Source organism: Synchiropus splendidus, chromosome 6 (genome assembly GCF_027744825.2).
Source record: "Synchiropus splendidus isolate RoL2022-P1 chromosome 6, RoL_Sspl_1.0, whole genome shotgun sequence".
NCBI classification, from domain to species: domain Eukaryota; kingdom Metazoa; phylum Chordata; class Actinopteri; order Syngnathiformes; family Callionymidae; genus Synchiropus; species Synchiropus splendidus.
In genome coordinates this window covers 4,300,827-4,319,225 of record NC_071339.1, presented here as the reverse complement: position 1 = coordinate 4,319,225, position 18,399 = coordinate 4,300,827, and the positions used below count along the sequence as shown (strand labels likewise).

Below are 18,399 nucleotides of genomic sequence, written 5' to 3'. Positions count from 1 at the left end.
GGGCATTTCCAACTGTTTCAGTCTCATCATAATAATAATGGCAGGTTAGTGTAAGACACACAAATTGCTTTCTCATCGACGGGTCATTGTGTATTGAATGTGTAGTGAGGTTCTCCTTCCTTCCCATCCCCCAGTCAAAAGGCTCCTTCTCGACAATGGAAAACAGCCAACACCCCTTTGGTTTGAAATGTATGGAGGAGCACCGGTGTGAGGGTCTGGAGGAGGTGGGTCATGAATTTACAGTGGTGAGACCAGCGGGGCTCCACGAACAAAAGAATCCCAAATGAAGGTTTTAACCGCAACCAGGACCTGAGCCGGTAGCCAGGGCCTAAGAATAGAGAATTAAAGGCGAGACAATGGGGATTATATACTTCTGTTTCTGAGCATGATGGTTGTGTTTCCCACCTCACTTGGACCAAAATGCTTGGTAAAAAAAAAACCCAATATGATCAAATAGAGTCTGAAATGTTCTGGCAGCAGTTCAAGTATATTGTGCTCTTGTGGGATGAGAGTTGAGCATTGCTGACTTCTGTGGTCACAAGGCGACCGGAAGAACACAACCTCAGATACAAGCAGCCACACTGACCTTTTACCCCACAGAGTGTCTGAACTTTAAAGATTGGAGATCCAGTAGAGGCTCAAATTAGAAATGCAGATCCTGCCTATGGCTCAGGCATTTTATCTGGATGATGTTCCTTCCGTATTCAGTTAGGAGGAGGCCCGGGGGCAGACCCAAGACAAGCTGGAGAGACAGACTCTAGCGGTCCTAAACTAGAGGTGGGAGTCAATTTAAAAAATTAAAATTAAAAATCGCCAGAACCATGAAATATAAGAAATTGAATCGACACATATAAGTTTAAACATCAGGGGGTCCAGCAGTGAGCAAGCCCTTTAAACTGAAATCTTGATGTGTGTGGTTGGAAATGTGAGGCCCTTGAGTCCTTATAGAAAATGAATAAAGGCGTATTTGTGCTCTGGACATTCCATCTTCAGGTGCAACATTTAGCAGGGCCATCATTCATATCACGGGTGTTCCAAAAAAAAGGGATGCTTTATTTGCATAAGGTCAATAAAAGGACAAAATAAGAACTTGTGCCTCGGTGCCATCAGTCCTGTTGATACAAATGAAGGAGGCAAACGGAACTGTTGCTTGAGGAAAAAATGGAAACAGGACATTGATTTTAGATACAAACTCTATCTTAAATCTCAACATTCATTGTCCAACTGTCTCCTCACAGATGGAATTTAACTCTCTCCAGGCATGTTTGAATCGACAGCATCTGGATTTAAGGAACAGCTGACTAGGAAAGTTTGCCACGACAGGGCAATTTGCAGGTCTTTGTCCCCCACGTAAAAATCACTTCCACAGACCACTCGACTGGCTTTCTCCTCACGTCTGCGTCGTTCAGCTGCGGCCTTTAAAGCAGCAGCAGTTGTTCAAGCAGTCACTCCAAACGGAGCCAGCTGGGTCACCACAAGTGACCTTTTGACAGCATGAGACGTTTACAGGTCTTTTCCAATGACTTTATCAAACAGGATCCAATTCTTCCAAACCACTTTAACAACAACGACATGTTCATTGAAAACCACTATTAAAACTGAGTTGAAACATTTCAGCCTTCTTTAATGTCATGAATCAGCAAAAGAAGATTTCAGTTTCCATTTCAACACTCTTATGTCCTGAATAAATATAAAACTGTCATTGTAAGAGACTCAATTTGTCACTTAAAAAAAAAAAAAAACATAACATTGAAATGATGTTAAAACTGCTGTGTCCTTATGAAGCAGCAAACCATACTGAGAACAAAGCAGCTTACGTTGGCGCTGGATTGGAGACAGAACATGGAATCCACTGAATACTTGCATATTTTGAGCTAAGGACAAATAAAATGAGTGAATGAATGTCAGGGTAGGCAACATGCCATTATGTTCACATTCTTGTCATGTATCAACTAGTAGCACAATAACGGTAAGTGTTCCTCAAGTAAAAGCGCATCTCCTGCTGCAGAAACAAAACAACAATGATGACGAGAACATCACTGGCTGTGTTCCAGCCTCTCAGCTCATGGAATGCCTTTGGTGATTCTTCAACTCCTACTAACAGTCAGAGGTAAACCTGTAAGTGTCACTGTAGCACATGTGGAACCCACTTCCAGTGGTACAATACTGTACCGAAATGCTGTCTCTTTGCGGCAGAGTGTCCTCATTCGCAGAGAAGTTTACAGTTCGAACAGACGCCGACGTTCTTCTTGACTACAAAATGGCACGTCGACGCTCGCTCCAGTGTGATGGGCTGCAGACTGGAGTACGTGTCTTTGGGCGGGAGTCCGTGGCAGACCGAGTATTTCTCCAGGGCTGTCAGCAGATTGACCACCTCGGCCACGCAGGTGAGGCGTGCCGGGAAGTCGTCGTAGAGCCAGTGGGTGGGCAGCAGCGGCTGCTTCTGAACGGTGATCTGAAAGTGGAAGGCTGTGTCGATCAGCACCATGGTGTCGGCCATGCTGGACTTTTTGGAACACTGGATGATCTGCAGCAGCGGCCCGTCCACCATGATGGCGTACCACAGCACTGGCAGGTCCGCCTCTTGGAGAGACTTCAGGAGTTTGGCCAGCTGGTTTTGGTCCCCACCACCGTTCGATCGATCCGCCAAACTGAAGATATGTGTGATCTGTCGAGAAAAAAAAATCTTCATTACACGTCCCTGCTCAAGGATCGCTGCAGCTTCTGATCACACTTCGGCACTTCCTCTCAGTTTTTAAGGTCCGACAGGGTAAGAATTTCTTCCATCTAGTGTTGAGACCAAGTACTGCAATCAACTCTTCCGCCATGCAGTTAAAACAGCTACAGCTGCCTTCACATTTCAAAAAGCCACAACATCGTCCGCATCAATCCACTCAGGAAGCTGTAGAGCTCAAAAGAGTGACGTCACGTGGTGGGAAAAACTGCCTTGCATTATGGGCTAACACGGAAATGGAAAGTGAACACCAACAAATTTAGAGTGGTGACTTGAGTTTTAATATATTTTGCAGCCATGTAGTTCCCATGCGCAAGGTGTATCGCACCAGCTGATGTCTGTTGTTCTCTAGTGATACTGAATGGTTCTGTGAACCGGGGACTACAGTGCAGCACATCCTGCTAATGCTGCCACTGACAACGGTACATTGGGCAGAGCAGCATTGGTCCCATCCCATCACAGACATTTCATTGGTCTGAAGTGGCTCAATCTTTGCAGAATGAGGGTTGTTTGCCCACAAAACTCCATAATATAGTGATCGACGACAGCGATTGGTTGACTGGCTGCAGAGCATTATGGGAAGCTGTTGAGAGTGATGGCACCTGTCGTGATGGCTAAGACGGAACACTTCAGTTTGACTGCATTTTGCCACACACCTGGCTCACGAGCCATAGGTTCCCGAGCCCTGGGCAAACAGGTAAACTGCAATGTGTGTTTATAGCACCATTGTCAGCTCCCTGCGCTGTTGTCGAAATTCGTCTGTTAAACTTTGATGCTGGTGCAAAGATGCAGTGTTGTTAACCACCACACTTGCTCCCACAACTGTTTTGGATATACTGTATGTACACACAGACACACATCGGTCCGTATTCCTGATATAATCCCAGTCCCTTCTTCTATTATTTTCTGGATGAAGAAGTGTAGTGTAGTGACGGTAGCCAAGTTTGTTTATCATGCCACAGCAGAATTCGAGAAAAGCAGAGCAGTTTCATGTCCCTCCCCTGGCCAACGTTTTTCAAGATGGAGCGTCAGAATACTAGAAATTGATAGTGGTGGTAACTATTACTCATAAAGGACACGTTTGTGAGCACACACACAGTGTGCTGCTAATGACCTCTACCTCGTCCTTCGGCTCCTCACTTCTCTAAACTGTGTTTTTACAACCCAAATTAGTACCTCTTTCCCTCAGTCGCACCAACCTTGTCATAAAAGCACACTACAGTTCCCTCATCTTCACTGCAGGTCTGTCACTCTTAGGGAGTTTGTGGCACTCACGCAGCTGTATTACTGAACAAACCAGCACTTACCATTGGAAAGTCGTCCTCGTCTTCCCGCTCGTCCTGCTCTTCCATGTTATTCAAAACCAGATTCAGACCATCTTTGCTTTTAAATGTTCTGCCTTCATTTCTTTTACGTGGCTGGTCCTACGAACAACAGGAGGAAAACAACATTTGTGGTTTATTAATGATCCAAGCAGCACGATGATCCATTCAGACACAAGAAGGTTTTTTTTCTTGTAAATGTTTGTTTGTCTTGGCATAATGCAGCCACACCCTTTGAAAGTCAAAAATAGATTTTTCATGCTAATATTTAACACTGTCAAACTATGTTGAAAACCTTCAATGCACTTCATAGAGGAGTCAAAAGGAAAATAAAATAAAATAAAGTAAATAAATCAGACTTTAACTGTACCTTTAAAAAGCTCTTGTGAGTGACATTAAATGACCTTGACCTTGACACCACATGCCTTCCCTCTAGCATTTCTCTTCCAACAAGTACTGGCTACTGTGTGTGCTAGAAACATCCTCATACTGGGCCGTATGCAGGAGTTACAAGCACTGCATGTCATGTAGACATTTGACTGGTAACCAACTGAGCACTGTGTGTATGGGTGAAAGACACCTCTTATAGTAGTGAAGCAAATAGTAATTTTGATAAATATGGTATGAATATATATGTTGTTACGTCGGATTACCTGTTGGTTCATGAGTGAATCAAACCTGTAACCGTCAGAACAGTGAGTCATGACAGAACCTCCGCACTACAGCGCGCATGTGGGGAAGAATAAATAAGGATTTTAAGCAAAAATATAAACAGGAAGATGAGACCATGTTAGATGCACAGGCAATAACAATGCAAAATTCATTCCTGGATCAAAACACTGATCCGCATGAAAATTTCATCCAAATCCATCCATAGATTTTCAAGTGCTTTTGACCACTGACAGATAGTCCAACACTGCTCAAAACATAGCCTCCGTGGCTGAGGTAATGAGAGTCAACTATGTTGCTGCAGCCCTAATGTCAAGCAAGAACGGTGACTAGCAAGGTCGGCCAGAGGCAGCTGAGGGACACACAAAGCAAATAGCTAGGGGGTAACAGAGATCAAGTCACCTGTGAACAACGATATGGATGGTTCGGAGGGTAGCGGACCAATGAGCCACAAGTAGAGTGATGACTAATTGTGTTTGTTAAGTGTGTGACAGCGATATTGCAAGAAGGTCACAGAACCCTTTTTAAGAGCTTTTCTCAGTGACAACCTCTGGTATGCAGGATATGCAAAATCTGATTTTGGTTTCCGCCAGTACTGGTTACGCAGATGTAGCAGTTTTGAGAGTCTCCTCGCCGTAGTAAGGATTTTACGACTTGGTTGCCATATATTCTACTCACGTCTGAACTTAGTTTAGAAACTACCAAGTATAGTTTCACGATCAGAGCTCAAATACTTAAGTGAGAAAGAGCCACACAATAGCAGTGAATATTGCAAACTCATAATCTAAAGATCATTCCACTCACACGCACTACAGAATAAAATGTTTTGTGAATTGTGCTGGCTTTCAAGATGCAACACACTTGAAGAAATGAGTTGAATAAAGACTAGGAAATGATTCCTCTCCGTTTTGCTTGGTCGCAACATCTGTAATACGCAGCTACTTACATTATAACTGCTGTCACGGATGTTGGCATGTGAAAATAACTCCTCCACTCCGTTCAGCTCCATAATTTCCGAATGATTCATCTTTGAAAAACAGAAACAAAATGACTGTCAGTTTGTCGAAAGCATTTAGTTAAAATGCAAAGTGACGTTTTCAAACCTGCATACACGATTGGCTTTTCAAGTCGTTGCTTTCAGGTGGCAAGGGCCAGTAATTCTGCTGAAGACCACACACCAGGTTATTTTTGTTTCTCGACAAAAGGGCATTGAAAAGAAATTAACCGACCTGCAAAAAACCTGTGTCTTCATCTTCGTTGTCAGTGAGGTCTATTTCAGCGTGCGGCTTGTTCTTCTTGGCGGTCGACTTTCGACTGTAAGTGTAGTGAGGTCGTGGTCTTCCAGGCAGCAGCGAGCTATCTGCTCCAAACTCAATTTCCATCTCTGCAGGAAGCAAATGCCTCTGCCGAGAAGAAACCCAAGCTTAACTTCACAAGATGAAGAGGTATTTCATTTATACCTTCATTTTCTTGTAACCTACCATGGCCTGCCTTTGACACTGACGTAGTCGACATTTCTGTCTCTTTTTGTTGCTGCCACCAAACTTGGGTTTGTCAACACAGAAGTCACATGTGCCACAGTCTCTCCTGCAGAGACAGGCTTTACATTCCCCGCAGGCACGCCGCTTTCGCTTCTTATGCCACTGAAACACAAAGTTACATCAATCATCACGTGGCCTTTGGCATCACAAGGTACAGGCTTCCTACAGTCACACATGCTCCTCACGTTATCTCAGCTAACAAAACGGCGAATGCCAAAAACACAGCAGTCTAGTTGTACTGACACGATTACTCTCCATAAGAATGTTTTCATTATGGTCGTGCTAAAGACAGCGGCAGGAAACGTGGACCTTGAATGACCTGCTTCTGACAAGATTGTGCTTTTGTTCGGTCATGCGTTTGGAGATTACAGTGTCCACCGCTGTCTAATAAATTAAATGACCTTTTGGACAGAGCAAATTTCCAGTTGCAGGAAAATATACTGGAAGCTGACAGAGCAAACATTTATGGAAATGACAGATGTCGACAAAGAAATCTCTGGGAAAATCCTGCGCAGAGATAATCTGGATAATCTCTTTAGTTTTTCATGAAAACATGACCATCCAGAAACAGTTAAAGAAAACAAGTTGCTCAGGAAAGGTCACTTGAAACTTAATGGTGCTCTTTTGATGACAACGTGAATTGACAATCTATCTTTGCAGCAGGAATTTATGAAACATGAACAAAATATTACACACAAATTTACTTTACCACTGTGTAATATTTTCCATCAATCCAGCAGAATACAGAATTCTGTTGGATTCAGATCCAAAAAATCAAGTGTTCTTCTGATACTCAAACATATTTCAGTTACACTTTAAATTACTGTGAATAAACTACTAGTGATGGGTTGAAGAGGCTTCATGAAACAGTGTCACAATGTTCACAGCTCAGTAGGTGGCGCCTTTGGTTTGAAAATGATGAGCAATTTCATTGAAATAGTTGTTCAGAGCCAAAGATTATACAGCAGAGAGTGCCATCTAGAGGAGTCTGAAAATTCCAACACTGTTTCATGTATGAATATGAGAACTGTGTTTATCAATGGTGGTCACCAATATAAAGCGTTACCAAGAGTTGTTTTGTAAATAAACAAAATAACATACATCATCATCATCGTCAGTTGACATGTCTTCATCGTCCTCTGGATCCGGGTTTAGGGAAACATTTTCTGTGTCACTGCTTTTCAGAGTGACACACTCTGTTGGAGTTGGCTGGAACTTTAAGAAAAAAAAAAACGTTTTGTTGTTACAAAGAAAAAATACAGTATATTTGTACTTCGCTATTAAAATGATCCACAACCTACACTTTCACTGTGCTATTATTCGCCAACTACAGGGGCTCCAGGAGCTTCAGGACAGCAAACTACTTTGAGCTATCATGTTAAAGTTACGTTTCAAAATAGCACTTAGCACTGTACAAGCGCTGCATCACTCAGGATATCACTTCTGCATTCAGGCGACCAACACTGGTGAACAGTGTCTCCCTGGCCAGAGGAACATGATTTTATTTAACTTTGTTTAAATACTTCTGCATCAGGAAACTACTTCTGATACACAGGTACACTAAAAATCAGGTACTTCCAGATGTCTTGTGATTGGAGTGACTTTTTTTTTTTTGCTTTCACTCAAGTATTTCTTTCAGGTACTGCATACCACACTGTTAAAAAATTGGCAGAGGAGGAGCAGAAACCTTTATTTTTACTGCTATGGCAGTAAATAAAGGACTCAAATCCATTAATCATGTACCAATGAAAGATACCAATTCATTGCTAAAGGCTGATACTCCCTTAATCTTCCTCTTCAAACAGTCACATTGTGCTGTACATTATGGTTTGTTTCATAGCTGTGTCAAAGGTTCCATATCAGTGACACTAGAAAACAAGATTAATGTTCTCATAGTACTTATACTACAGTACTATGTACTACATATACACAGGGAAAATACAGAGCAAATTACATACAGTAGTCTATTTTGGAAGCGTGGAAGTTATCTTGAATGTATGGGTTCGTGGTTTTTAACTACTCATTCCCTGTATTTTTGGGGGGGGAGCATGTAGGTTTAAAACAGGAAAGTGTGACTGCAGTATTGAAAACATTCATTCAAACTCACGGTATGGATTTTGTGAGCATATTAATTCATGATCCTGTTTTATGGTAAATGCTGATTGTTTGTTTTAATAAGCTACAAATCAATGGGGCATATTTTTTCTTACCTGGTTACTGATGTCCTCAACTTCTTCCACTTCTGCCTTCTTTACTGCGGGGTTGACAGCTAGGCCCTGACATGGCAATTCAGAGCAAAACATCATTGATAGAGGACTCCACTTTGGCACAGGAGAATGCCACCACACCGCACATCAACCTACCTTACGGATGGGACATGAACATCTGCGTTTGCTGCATATGCGCTTTCGAAGCTCCGTCCCTTGGAATCCATTTCTGCAGTTTGCACACTGCCCACAATTCACTGTTGTAAGGCATCCCATGCACTGACCACAGGGAATCCACTTCGAGGCAAAGAAAGACATATTTGTTAAAGAAACACTTCTGTCATTGTGGTAGATACAATTTAGACAAAACAATAGAACAACAAAGATGATTTTCGAAAAGACGACAAAATATTTCGAGTCAATAACTGGTCTGATTCGAATTCTATACTTGCATTGTTCAACACACGACTGAGATAAGAGCTATTTTTTCTTCATGTTTCGGTATTAAATCAGGGGATGATATCACTTGTCATGGGTAACAAGATCCATCAGTTTACTTTACATAGCATGGTTTATTTCACCCCCAATAACTTAAATATATGATAAAGGACCAATGACAACAGTCATGTTGGTCAACTATTTTATTGAATTTCAGCACATCACTTAATGTTGAAGGGCTTTGTACACAGCATATTATATGACACAGCTCCTGAAATGGTGGTGGATACATTCATCAAGGAAATGTTTTTGGACAAATAAGTATTATGCAAATATATACTTAGTAAGAAATAAATCAAAATATATAATACACATCAATGACAGCACTGTGAAAGGTTTACCTTTCGAAAGCGAATCATAGGATGTTCTTTAGTCTTGAAGGCTGTTGACACAAAAATAGAAACATTAATTTAATCGCCCATAAAAAGCACACTGACAAAGGACAGCTGAGTCAAGAGATGTACCCCAGCAGGAGGCGCAGCAAGGCTTCTTCCTCTTCTTGTCATACTTGGTTCCCGTGAAGGAAATTCCACATCTGGAACATTCTCTGTTGAGAATTCCAATTTAGATTAGCTGTTAACAAAAACCCCAATTAATTACCGGTGAGAAATTAAATATGGGCCTCACAGAATGCTTTCCTGACTTGCAGCTTCTCCGTTTATGGCGGGAAGAGGGGTGTGCCTGGATGCCGAAGGAAGAGGGAGTTTGATACTATCTCCATTGGGTGGTTCAGGCTTGACTGTGGTCTCCGTGTGTTTCGGTAACAAGAAACAGGTTAGGTTTTGTTGAGAGGTTTTTGTCACCAAGTTGGGCGTAAGCCGGTGGATGGAGTCTGGAGTGTCGGCACCATCCCCTCTCTCTAACCAGCTTGACTCTGAAGACGACCGCTCCCGTACTTTTTTCTAGGACGGGACAGAGTAATACATTAAGTCATTGGCTCCAACACTCAAGAGTTACAATTCCAGATGATGGGCGGCACCTTTTTTCTACGTCTTTTGGGTACTTGTCCGTTAAGAAAGAGCCCTGTCTTGTATTCAAATTGTGAAAGGTCAAGTGCACCAGCCATCACCGATACCAGTTCGACTCTACTTCTCACACGGTCACCCCTCGGGCTAAGGAAGAGAAAACAAACCAACAGCAAACATAAGGTACAACGAATGATACCATGACAAATAAAAAACATCACAGGTGTGGTTTCATGAGGCATTGTACGACAAGTCAAAACAACAAACGGAAACAAAATACCTTAAATAATAAACATCTTTTTGGCCAATGCTTGAACCTGAACGTCGAACAACTTCTTTGCGTTTCCAGCCATCTCCAAGCAAAGGCCACTCCTCCCACCCTTCATCAGGATGCGATCTTTTACCACGAGGTAGGTGAAAACTGAAAGAAGGAAGAACATTACCAAATAATTATAGTTTGAAATAGGCAAAGAGTAGGTTGTTCAAATACAGAAAAACATGACAGACAAACAGCACCACGATTGCACCAAGAAACCTTTGAAGTTATGTATAAAAATCTGAAACAACGGAAAGCCAGTAGTTTTTGTTTTTAGCTCATTGTGAATTGTTAAAATTTGGAATGTGTTCACCACATTCCTGTTTAAGTAATCACAACATACTGTACATTGATTCTCAGGGAAAGGGAAGTGTCACCACAGGGGAAAACATACCTTTGTCAACAATTTATAAACCACTTCCTGATTCTCATATTCTCATTAATAATTAATTGGGACAAATATTACAATAATATTTATCACAGCTGATAACTGTATTTGTAACCTGATAACTGACAAATCTTTGATTTCTGCTTTTCATTCCCAGTAAATGAAGCTACCTCCCCAGAGGTGTCCAAAAACTCTATTCTTAAATTGATATTTTAAAAAATCTTGAGTAATAGTGACACATCAAATACAGGAGTTCTGAGAGTAAATTTAAAATGATCCCACCACAGCACAATTAAATCGCTTCAGGACAGTATAACATGTTTTCAAACAATTCCAGAGACAACTGTTCATAGAACTTACAGTGGACCCTTTTTGCGTTTCTTCCCAGTGGTCCCGACATTCACGCTTATCTCACTCTCTCCTCCAAGGCTCCCCTCCTCATCGTCATCATCATCATCTTCCAGGGGTTCAAGCCAGTCAAGAGGAGGTTCAAAGGCTTGAGGGTCATCCTTTGTCTCATCCTTGATCTCGTCTACATAATCTAACACAGGACTTTCCTCCAATTGCAGTATCTGTTCAGTGCTTTCCACTTCAGGGCTTGTCTTTTCGACGCTTGGTCCATCGCTTTCATCTGCAGGCTCTTCAACGGGACTGAAGGGATACTCCTCGTCCATTGATCTAGCAGTTGTCAAAACACACATCTTTAACTGTTTGTATGCATTCACTCAAATGACTGTTAAAGCATCTTCCAACTGACCTGCTCTGGACTACTGGCTCCACTGTTTGTGCAGTTTTACCGTCAGGACGTTCAAACACGTTCAGTGTTCCATGGCAAATCTAGTGAAAGTAAGTTATTGTTCAGATTATAGATAGCGAAAGTCAATGTGCTACTAGCATGGCTAGCATCTGTTGTTGTGATGCTAGCTGTATACAATAACGCCCACAAGAGTCACAACCCCAGTCGCTCTCACGATGAAAACAAACAGAAAAGTCGCATTTGCCTGTTTACCAGTAAAATCGTATAAAATGCAGTGAAAGAGAATAAACGTCACGGTTGACCATACCGGTGCTAGCTAGCATCAATAGCATCATTAGCCATTGACGTGTTATCTCAAGTTTTCTTGTCGCGGAACTAATAATCTAACTGAAACCGTATTTTAATGCAAACATGGGTAACACATTGACAATATCAACCACATGCAGGAATAAATAAGGACGACAACAACATAAGAAACGGGAACGAGGGTTACCATAAGATAGCGCCAGCGTTACTCAGTTCAGGTATAAATATCCCTGCAATTTTCCCTCCCGTTGGTAAGTTATGTACTTCACAGTATGACAAGAAACATACACACCGAGGACGGTGTTTATCGTAATAATGAGCAGAAAACGAAAGAAAAATATTTACTTAACAGGACGTTAGCGAGCCACGTCTGACGCGTACGGAAGTGTTCGTGGGACAAAAAAAGAAGAACGCGCTTAAAAATGGTAATTCACAAAGAAACTTATCGCTATTCAGTGTAACGGCACGACGGAACAGTTCGCGGGGGTTGTGAAAAAACGCCAAAACAAACCACATAAATCATAAACCTCTGGTGAAATCTGAGGCGATGTTGTCGTCGTCGGGATGCAGTGGAAGCAAACATCTTGCCCATAAAACATCGTCTTCGCATCTTATCGGATTGATGGGGCACAGACAAGTCCACGATAGGAATCAGCAGTCGTAACTGCACAGGCGTTAATACGGGTGTAACTCACATTCCATGAGTAAGCTAGATGTAGAAATCAAGATTGAAGACCTCTAGAGCTCCTCATCCGGAGGTAGCAAACTGCCAGTGTGTGGGATCCTAAGCTTTGCACACCATCCACCTTGAGCTGAAGAAAACATACGCTGTTGTTTCATTTCGGGGATGAAAATTAAAATAGGAAACCACATTTTTTTATAGAGTTTATTTAAGTATTTAAGTCAAAGACAGACGTAGTTTCAAAAATAACCACAGAAAGACTGCAGTAATACAAAAACCTGTGTGCTGTTAAAAGTCAACATAGTCCAATACAACGTTGACCCACTTGATGGACGTTGAATAAAAAAATTATTCAGTCTTATACTACTATCTATCCTTGTTGGTGCGGAGGTCAGTAGTCACCGGGTCGTGCTGGATTGTCTGGTGCAACATCAGAGCCAGTAGACCGGCTCTGTTGGTCATCGCTGTCCTGACGTTTCGCTCCTGTTCGAAGAGTTCGTCCAACTTGTACCACTGCAGGGAGGAAATGGTCGATTTAAAAAAGCTCCAGGGAAGTTAAATGAAAAACAGATCAAGTGCTACACATTGAAATCAATGGACACTTTCAGAATAATTGTGGAAAATACTTCTGAAAGTCCAACACGCTAATCGAATATTGTGACTCACTACCCAAGCCCTACACGGCTACTTACCACTCTGACTCTCTCCAAGTCGACTTCTGCTCTCCTCAGCTTCTCCCAGTTGTAATGTTTATTGCACTTCCGTTTGGAAACTCTGCAGTACTCTCCGGTCAGCTCAAAGACGTTCTTCACCAGAGGACAGCCACATACCTCATCCACCGGGATCTAAGGAGACAGTCGAGGATCAGAACTTGACTGGTTCTGATAAAAATCCTCTCGTGGGACTGCCTACCTTTGGATCTCTAGAATGCTCCGGACACAAAACCTGCAGTCTCTTGCAGTACGTTTTGCTCTGGGGATTGTAAACGTCACAAAAGAGCCTGGTCGCTCTACACAAAGACAGCATAATTAGAAAAGCACACACATTTAAAATAACAAGGAAGATTGTGTTCTCACCCTTCTATTCTTGTGGGGTACATGGAACCAAAAGAGGTCTGACTTTCGTACTGTCAGAAAGCACAGTTGAAGAATGTAACATCTGAGGTATTTTGTCATCGTTCAAGAGTGATATTAACATTACCTTCGCGTAACATCTCTCCATATGTCTCAGCGCCACTTTTGGATTCACCGGGTGACTACAAGACACACAGAAAATCTGCAGGTCCGTGTCTTCACCGTCACCTTCGTTCACCTGAAAGCAGGAAGTGACCATGAGACGGCGTAACCAAGCGCGAAGCATCCACACCACCCACACTCACCTCCTCATCTTGCTGCACCGCCTGCTGCTTGGCTTTGGCAATGATCCCCTCCAGCTCATGAAAGCGCCGTTCCATTTCAGTCAGTCGAAGACGGGCGTTTTGTTGATCTCTGCGAATACGCTCCAGCTGCTTCTTACCGTGCTCCTCCGCAATGCACGGGCTCTTCTGCCACTGCTGGATGCGCTGCGGCAGAATCTCGTAGATTCGACTATGGAAGACAGACATCATAACAGCATAAATAATAAAAAAACAACATAAGGCATAAGAAATCTTATTAAACTGCAATATACCTAGACACCATTACAAATGGACTACTGTTGATTGTCAACAAGAACAAGCATGTGGGGATAACCACGTTAATGTCCCTACAGACAGAGATCTTTGCAAGACTCGGGAGACATAAAGATCGCTAACAGCAATCTAAAACTGATACAGCAACAACATACTGACAGATTTTTGATAGATATCAAACACAAGGAGTATTGAATGAATACTGGTTTGAAAGAGAAGTATTCTACACACTGGTATTCAACAAACTGGTAATACATGAAGGACATAAGGTCCCACAGAGGGCAAATGGAAAACACATATAGGAGGCGTTAACTCTGTCAAAAGAAGTTCTCACTTGGCAGCCAACTTCATGCCACACTCCTCAGAGCAATATTTGGAGTTCGGTCTCGCTGCCTTCACACAGCTTGGTCCCAGACACTGATGCAGCCCTCCGTGATCCCGCGTGTCCGCCCGTTCACTGTGTCGGGTCCTGTCCTTGTGTTTCTGCTTCTGCTTGTGGCGCCGAGACTCCTTCTGAGGACAGTATGGTTTTTTTTACAGTCAAAATTCCTGTCTTGCATATACAGAAAAACTATATTTAATATGAGTCTCATACTTTCTTGTCAAACTTTTTTTCTCGTCTCTTGACATGCTTCACTTTGACGGCTTTCTTTCGAAGGACTGGACTGAAGGGCGGCTCGTCATCATCATCACTGCCCCAAGCCTGGATGGCAGAAGACAGTTAGCTTCTATTCAATAAATCCTCCACAATAAAAGGAGTTGATATTACCATGTTGTCATCTATTCCCGCAGCCTTGTATTGCTGGTACAGTTCTGCTTCACTGTCGTAGTCCTCAGAGTACCTCCTCCTTCTGTGGTAGGAATTCTCCCTCCGTTCTCGTAAAGAGAACTCCTCATCTTTCACCCGCAACATTTTCTGTGCACAACAAGTATTACATTTCCTGACTAGGCGCACACAAACAATTGGATTAAGTACTTAGACAATGATGTGACCACTCAAGCTCATTGCTACAAGAAAATTCACACACATTTATGACTTAAAAAGGAAACAGTTAAGGATAAAGTGAAATAATGATGATCATCTCCACCATCAGGGCTTGTGTACAACGTACCCTCGCTCGGACTTCACACTGCCGGAACCTGCACTTCTGTCTTATTTTGTTAGGGCCGCCGAATTTCTTCATGTCCTTGCAGAAGTCACACTGGGCACAGTCCTCAGTCCTTCTGCAGGGCTCGCATTCCCCACACATACGCACCGACCGCTTCACCTAAACAAATGATTGGACGATTAAAGTGATACATTATTTTTAAAGAAGAAATGTGTGAAGTGAAAAAAGGAACACATACCAGACAAGTATTATTGTGATGGCAGGAGATGACACAAGAAAAACAGTCAATCATGGATCATAGCAATGGCACGATGATAAAAGGTACATTTCAAACTGTGTAATAACTTACCTTTGATCCTCGCCGCCGATCGCTCTTGTAGTCTGGGGTACTTGGTGTGCTGTATTGTCTTTCTCTGTCTGAATCGACATCCTTTTCCCGCATCTTCTTTTCCTTTCTGTACTTAATTTCCAACAATGGATTTTTATCTGTTGACAGCAAGATTGTCATTTAAACTTCTTTGTAAGCACCACGTGCGGAATATGAAAATTCAAACCTTTGCATTTCATGCAGTACCACTCTCGGATTGCCTTCGCCATCTTCTCTGTGATGTTGATGCAGTCTCCATGAAACCACTCGTTACAGTTGTCACAGCCACTGGACCACAGGAGACAGAATCACATTTCAGCTAATTGTTAGAGCTGGTTAGTAGAGCAAGCCTGTGGTCCTGATGCTCTCACATCATGAAGCAGTTGATGTCTGGTTTCCTGCAGATGCAGTAAAGAGGAGCATTCTCTCCATCCATGCTGCTGGTCTCTGGTCCAGGAGCGAGTTCACCCTCAGACATCTCGCTGTCCTGAAATACAATTACCATTTTACTTTCAGCATCACACACATAAGACATTTCACTATCCATAGGAGCATTCTCAATGTAGAGTTTTTGACATCAGATGTTTTCTATCGCTGCTTTACAAATGTCCCTAAACGTACTGATCATAAATAAGTCTTAAAACAGGAAACATGGACGTTTGTTTACATTCCGTGCTAAGCTAACTTAGCAGCGAGAAGGGAGCTGATGCATTTCCATGACAAATGTCCATGCAGTTTCTATATTTTCGTGCAAGAAACGCATTAAGAAAATACGTGGAGGTTATTCAGGTTGGCCAAAACAACCCACTGTAGTGTTGCTAACGTGGCGGAGATGTGACGAAGGAGGCCGCGGATTCAACCCGACATCGCTTGTGCTCACAGCACACCGCAAAATGATTAAAATGAGGGACACTTACCATTTTATATTGGAGTTACAGTCTTGGACCTGTGTTAAGGTGTGACAGAAGAAGAGCAATGTCAAAAAATAAGCGACCGTCTTTAGCCGCAACACAGCAAGCTAATAGCCAACACACGTCGGGCGCAATCGGCAGTGCTCGTCTTTCTTCGTTGAGGCAAAGCATCGCCCCCTAGTGTTTTGTTTTTTAACTACACTGGAACGACCCGACATGACGCTTGTTTTTTCATTCATTTACTGACTGACCTCTCTATAATTTTGGACCATGGGAGGTAACGGTAGAAGGAGGAAACCTACAAGGAGAATTCACAGAAACCAATATTTGCCCAAAATCTACAGCTACTGTCGGAATAAAATCTTAATATAAAAGTATAATTTAAGTTTAATTGGCTCCGCGTTGAACATTATAACATTATAATTTCAATAATACTGACTCAAATTCTGAAGATTTCAACTTTACCAGAAAACATGTTTGGACCTGGTTCTGCCAGAGATACTGCTTAAGCATTGTCATCCGGTGGGATCTAAGAGAGCCAAACTCATTTGTGAGTGAAAAAACGGCTCCACTAAGACTCTACAGTGTATCTGAGACTTATTCCAACCACACCCTAATTTTGGGGAAAACAAAACATTTCACCTCATGGCTTAACTCACCACACAACAACACACAGCAGCAGCCACTGCAGTAATGTTGATGTTGATTCTTACTCTGATGGACTCACTGCGTTCACGACTGGGTCGAGGTGAGAGTGTGCTTCGCAGCATTACATCCCATGAATGAGTCCTTCTTCCATGCCGACACTGTTGCGATTTTAGTAAGCCCTGTTTAGCAGGAAATGGTTGTGGCAGCAGCCTGGACGTGTAGTCAAGGCGATGCAGATATTGTTCCACTGCCCATCACTCACAGGCTTTATGACCAGAGGGAGGATGTGCTGAGAGACATGGCTGCAGGAATAATCATCTGAAACATGCCACAAAAGAGTAAGTCGCTTTCTCACCTTATTTTAGACCCACTGCAACCCACCGATAGAAACAAATGCACTCTGCATGCTGTTTGGCCCAAATGCTTCATCTTTGTCGAGTTTACTTTGTGACTATTTTCACGTTATAATTTTAATCCAACCTTTTTTTTTTTTTAATCAAAGTGTCATTATTACAGCCAAGCTGCGATTAATCATCAAATGACTTTTGACAGCCTCTTTGCCCACATGATTAAAGTTTAATTCACCACAATTTCCCCCCACGGATATTTCCACATAAGCCGACAGAACATCAGCACTTCTATCCATATCATATCTGAAAAGGTGGTTAATAATTGATAAACCTCGTCTCAAGGCCGGTGTCGACTCATCAGTTATGGCTCCTCGTAGTTATCTCCGAATTGAAATGGAATTAAAAATGCATTTATATGAGACATTTGCTTGAATATAGAGACAGCACTAGATTGTTGGGTTGTTTCTACAAAGTATCTTCATTTTCTTTGCGTCATCTATTGAGTAATGCTTCAAATATACTTTCCATCTCTTCAGGCACGTAAATAAGTCGGTTTGAAAAATGGATCCTCGCTGTGAGGTGAAAAGTGAGGATAAACTAGACCTCCCCGACACAAGTGTTTCTGAGTTCCTCTGTACTTCACCCGATACCCCGACTGGTATGTGACCACTTTACTGGCACCGATGGTGAATTGATCAATGCAAAATCATTTATACAGCCCTCATTTTTGACTCGCAGGAACCATCACAGATGCCGCTATTTGTGAAACATCCACAGTGGACACCGTATCAACATCACCCAATCATACAGGAGGTAGTAAAGTGGGTACAACAGTCATCACCACGTGAAAGGCTCATGGGGTGTTTTTTTTTCTTTTGCAGATGTCTACATTGAGCGAGATTTGCTCACATCCAAAGCGGAACTGCTGACGTGTGGTGAGGAGAGAGAGCCGCCTCGCCC

General features: G+C 42.4%; 2 protein-coding genes across 8 annotated transcripts; both read right to left on the bottom strand.

The window, feature by feature from the left end:
* Nucleotides 1-1,310: 1,310 nt before the first annotated feature.
* On the bottom strand, nucleotides 1,311-12,339 carry mbd1b (methyl-CpG binding domain protein 1b). Of its 5 annotated transcripts, none has more exons than XM_053868136.1 (18): nucleotides 12,231-12,339; nucleotides 11,398-11,477; nucleotides 11,001-11,318; nucleotides 10,217-10,357; nucleotides 9,951-10,083; nucleotides 9,599-9,873; nucleotides 9,436-9,518; nucleotides 9,313-9,353; nucleotides 8,630-8,770; nucleotides 8,477-8,542; nucleotides 7,368-7,481; nucleotides 6,207-6,368; nucleotides 5,955-6,128; nucleotides 5,829-5,888; nucleotides 5,672-5,752; nucleotides 4,710-4,775; nucleotides 4,042-4,158; nucleotides 1,311-2,668 (listed from the first exon to the last, which is right to left on the bottom strand). In XM_053868136.1, exons 1-18 carry the CDS (start codon nucleotides 12,300-12,302, stop codon nucleotides 2,204-2,206), a joined length of 2,589 nt encoding a protein of 862 aa, XP_053724111.1. In that variant the 5' UTR covers nucleotides 12,303-12,339; the 3' UTR covers nucleotides 1,311-2,203. The 5 variants fall into 5 exon arrangements, with proteins under 5 accessions (XP_053724111.1, XP_053724112.1, XP_053724115.1 ...); XM_053868137.1 differs by having other exon boundaries at nucleotides 1,313-2,668; nucleotides 5,829-5,885; XM_053868140.1 differs by lacking the exon at nucleotides 12,231-12,339 and adding an exon at nucleotides 12,049-12,114 and having other exon boundaries at nucleotides 1,314-2,668.
* Nucleotides 12,340-12,593: 254 nt separating this feature from the next.
* On the bottom strand, nucleotides 12,594-16,594 carry cxxc1b (CXXC finger protein 1b). 3 transcript variants are annotated; one of them, XM_053868219.1, is made up of 14 exons: nucleotides 16,448-16,594; nucleotides 15,902-16,017; nucleotides 15,718-15,818; nucleotides 15,513-15,649; nucleotides 15,167-15,322; nucleotides 14,824-14,970; nucleotides 14,650-14,757; nucleotides 14,389-14,567; nucleotides 13,764-13,971; nucleotides 13,586-13,696; nucleotides 13,462-13,511; nucleotides 13,298-13,394; nucleotides 13,078-13,230; nucleotides 12,594-12,898 (listed from the first exon to the last, which is right to left on the bottom strand). In XM_053868219.1, the coding sequence occupies exons 1-14, from the start codon at nucleotides 16,448-16,450 to the stop codon at nucleotides 12,752-12,754; spliced, it is 1,713 nt and encodes a 570-aa protein (XP_053724194.1). In that variant the 5' UTR covers nucleotides 16,451-16,594; the 3' UTR covers nucleotides 12,594-12,751. The 3 variants fall into 3 exon arrangements, with proteins under 3 accessions (XP_053724194.1, XP_053724195.1, XP_053724197.1); XM_053868220.1 differs by having other exon boundaries at nucleotides 15,167-15,316; XM_053868222.1 differs by lacking the exons at nucleotides 15,718-15,818; nucleotides 15,902-16,017; nucleotides 16,448-16,594 and having other exon boundaries at nucleotides 15,402-15,548.
* Nucleotides 16,595-18,399: the final 1,805 nt, after the last annotated feature.

Excerpts from the sequence above, each read along its gene's own strand:
- cxxc1b (XM_053868219.1), bottom strand. Across the intron at positions 15,650-15,717 it reads GTACTGCATGAAATGCAAAG|ATAAAAATCCATTGTTGGAA; the intron begins GTTTGAATTTTC and ends TGCTGTCAACAG. Across the intron at positions 13,395-13,461 it reads TACCCCACAAGAATAGAAGG|AGCGACCAGGCTCTTTTGTG; the intron begins GTGAGAACACAA and ends GTCTTTGTGTAG.
- mbd1b (XM_053868136.1), bottom strand. The coding sequence starts at position 12,302 with ATGTTTTATGGGCAAGATGTTTGCTTCCACTGCATCCCGACGACGACA. Across the intron at positions 8,771-9,312 it reads CTATGATTCGCTTTCGAAAG|TGGATTCCCTGTGGTCAGTG; the intron begins GTAAACCTTTCA and ends TTTGCCTCGAAG. Across the intron at positions 5,889-5,954 it reads AAGACACAGGTTTTTTGCAG|CAGAATTACTGGCCCTTGCC; the intron begins GTCGGTTAATTT and ends TGTGGTCTTCAG.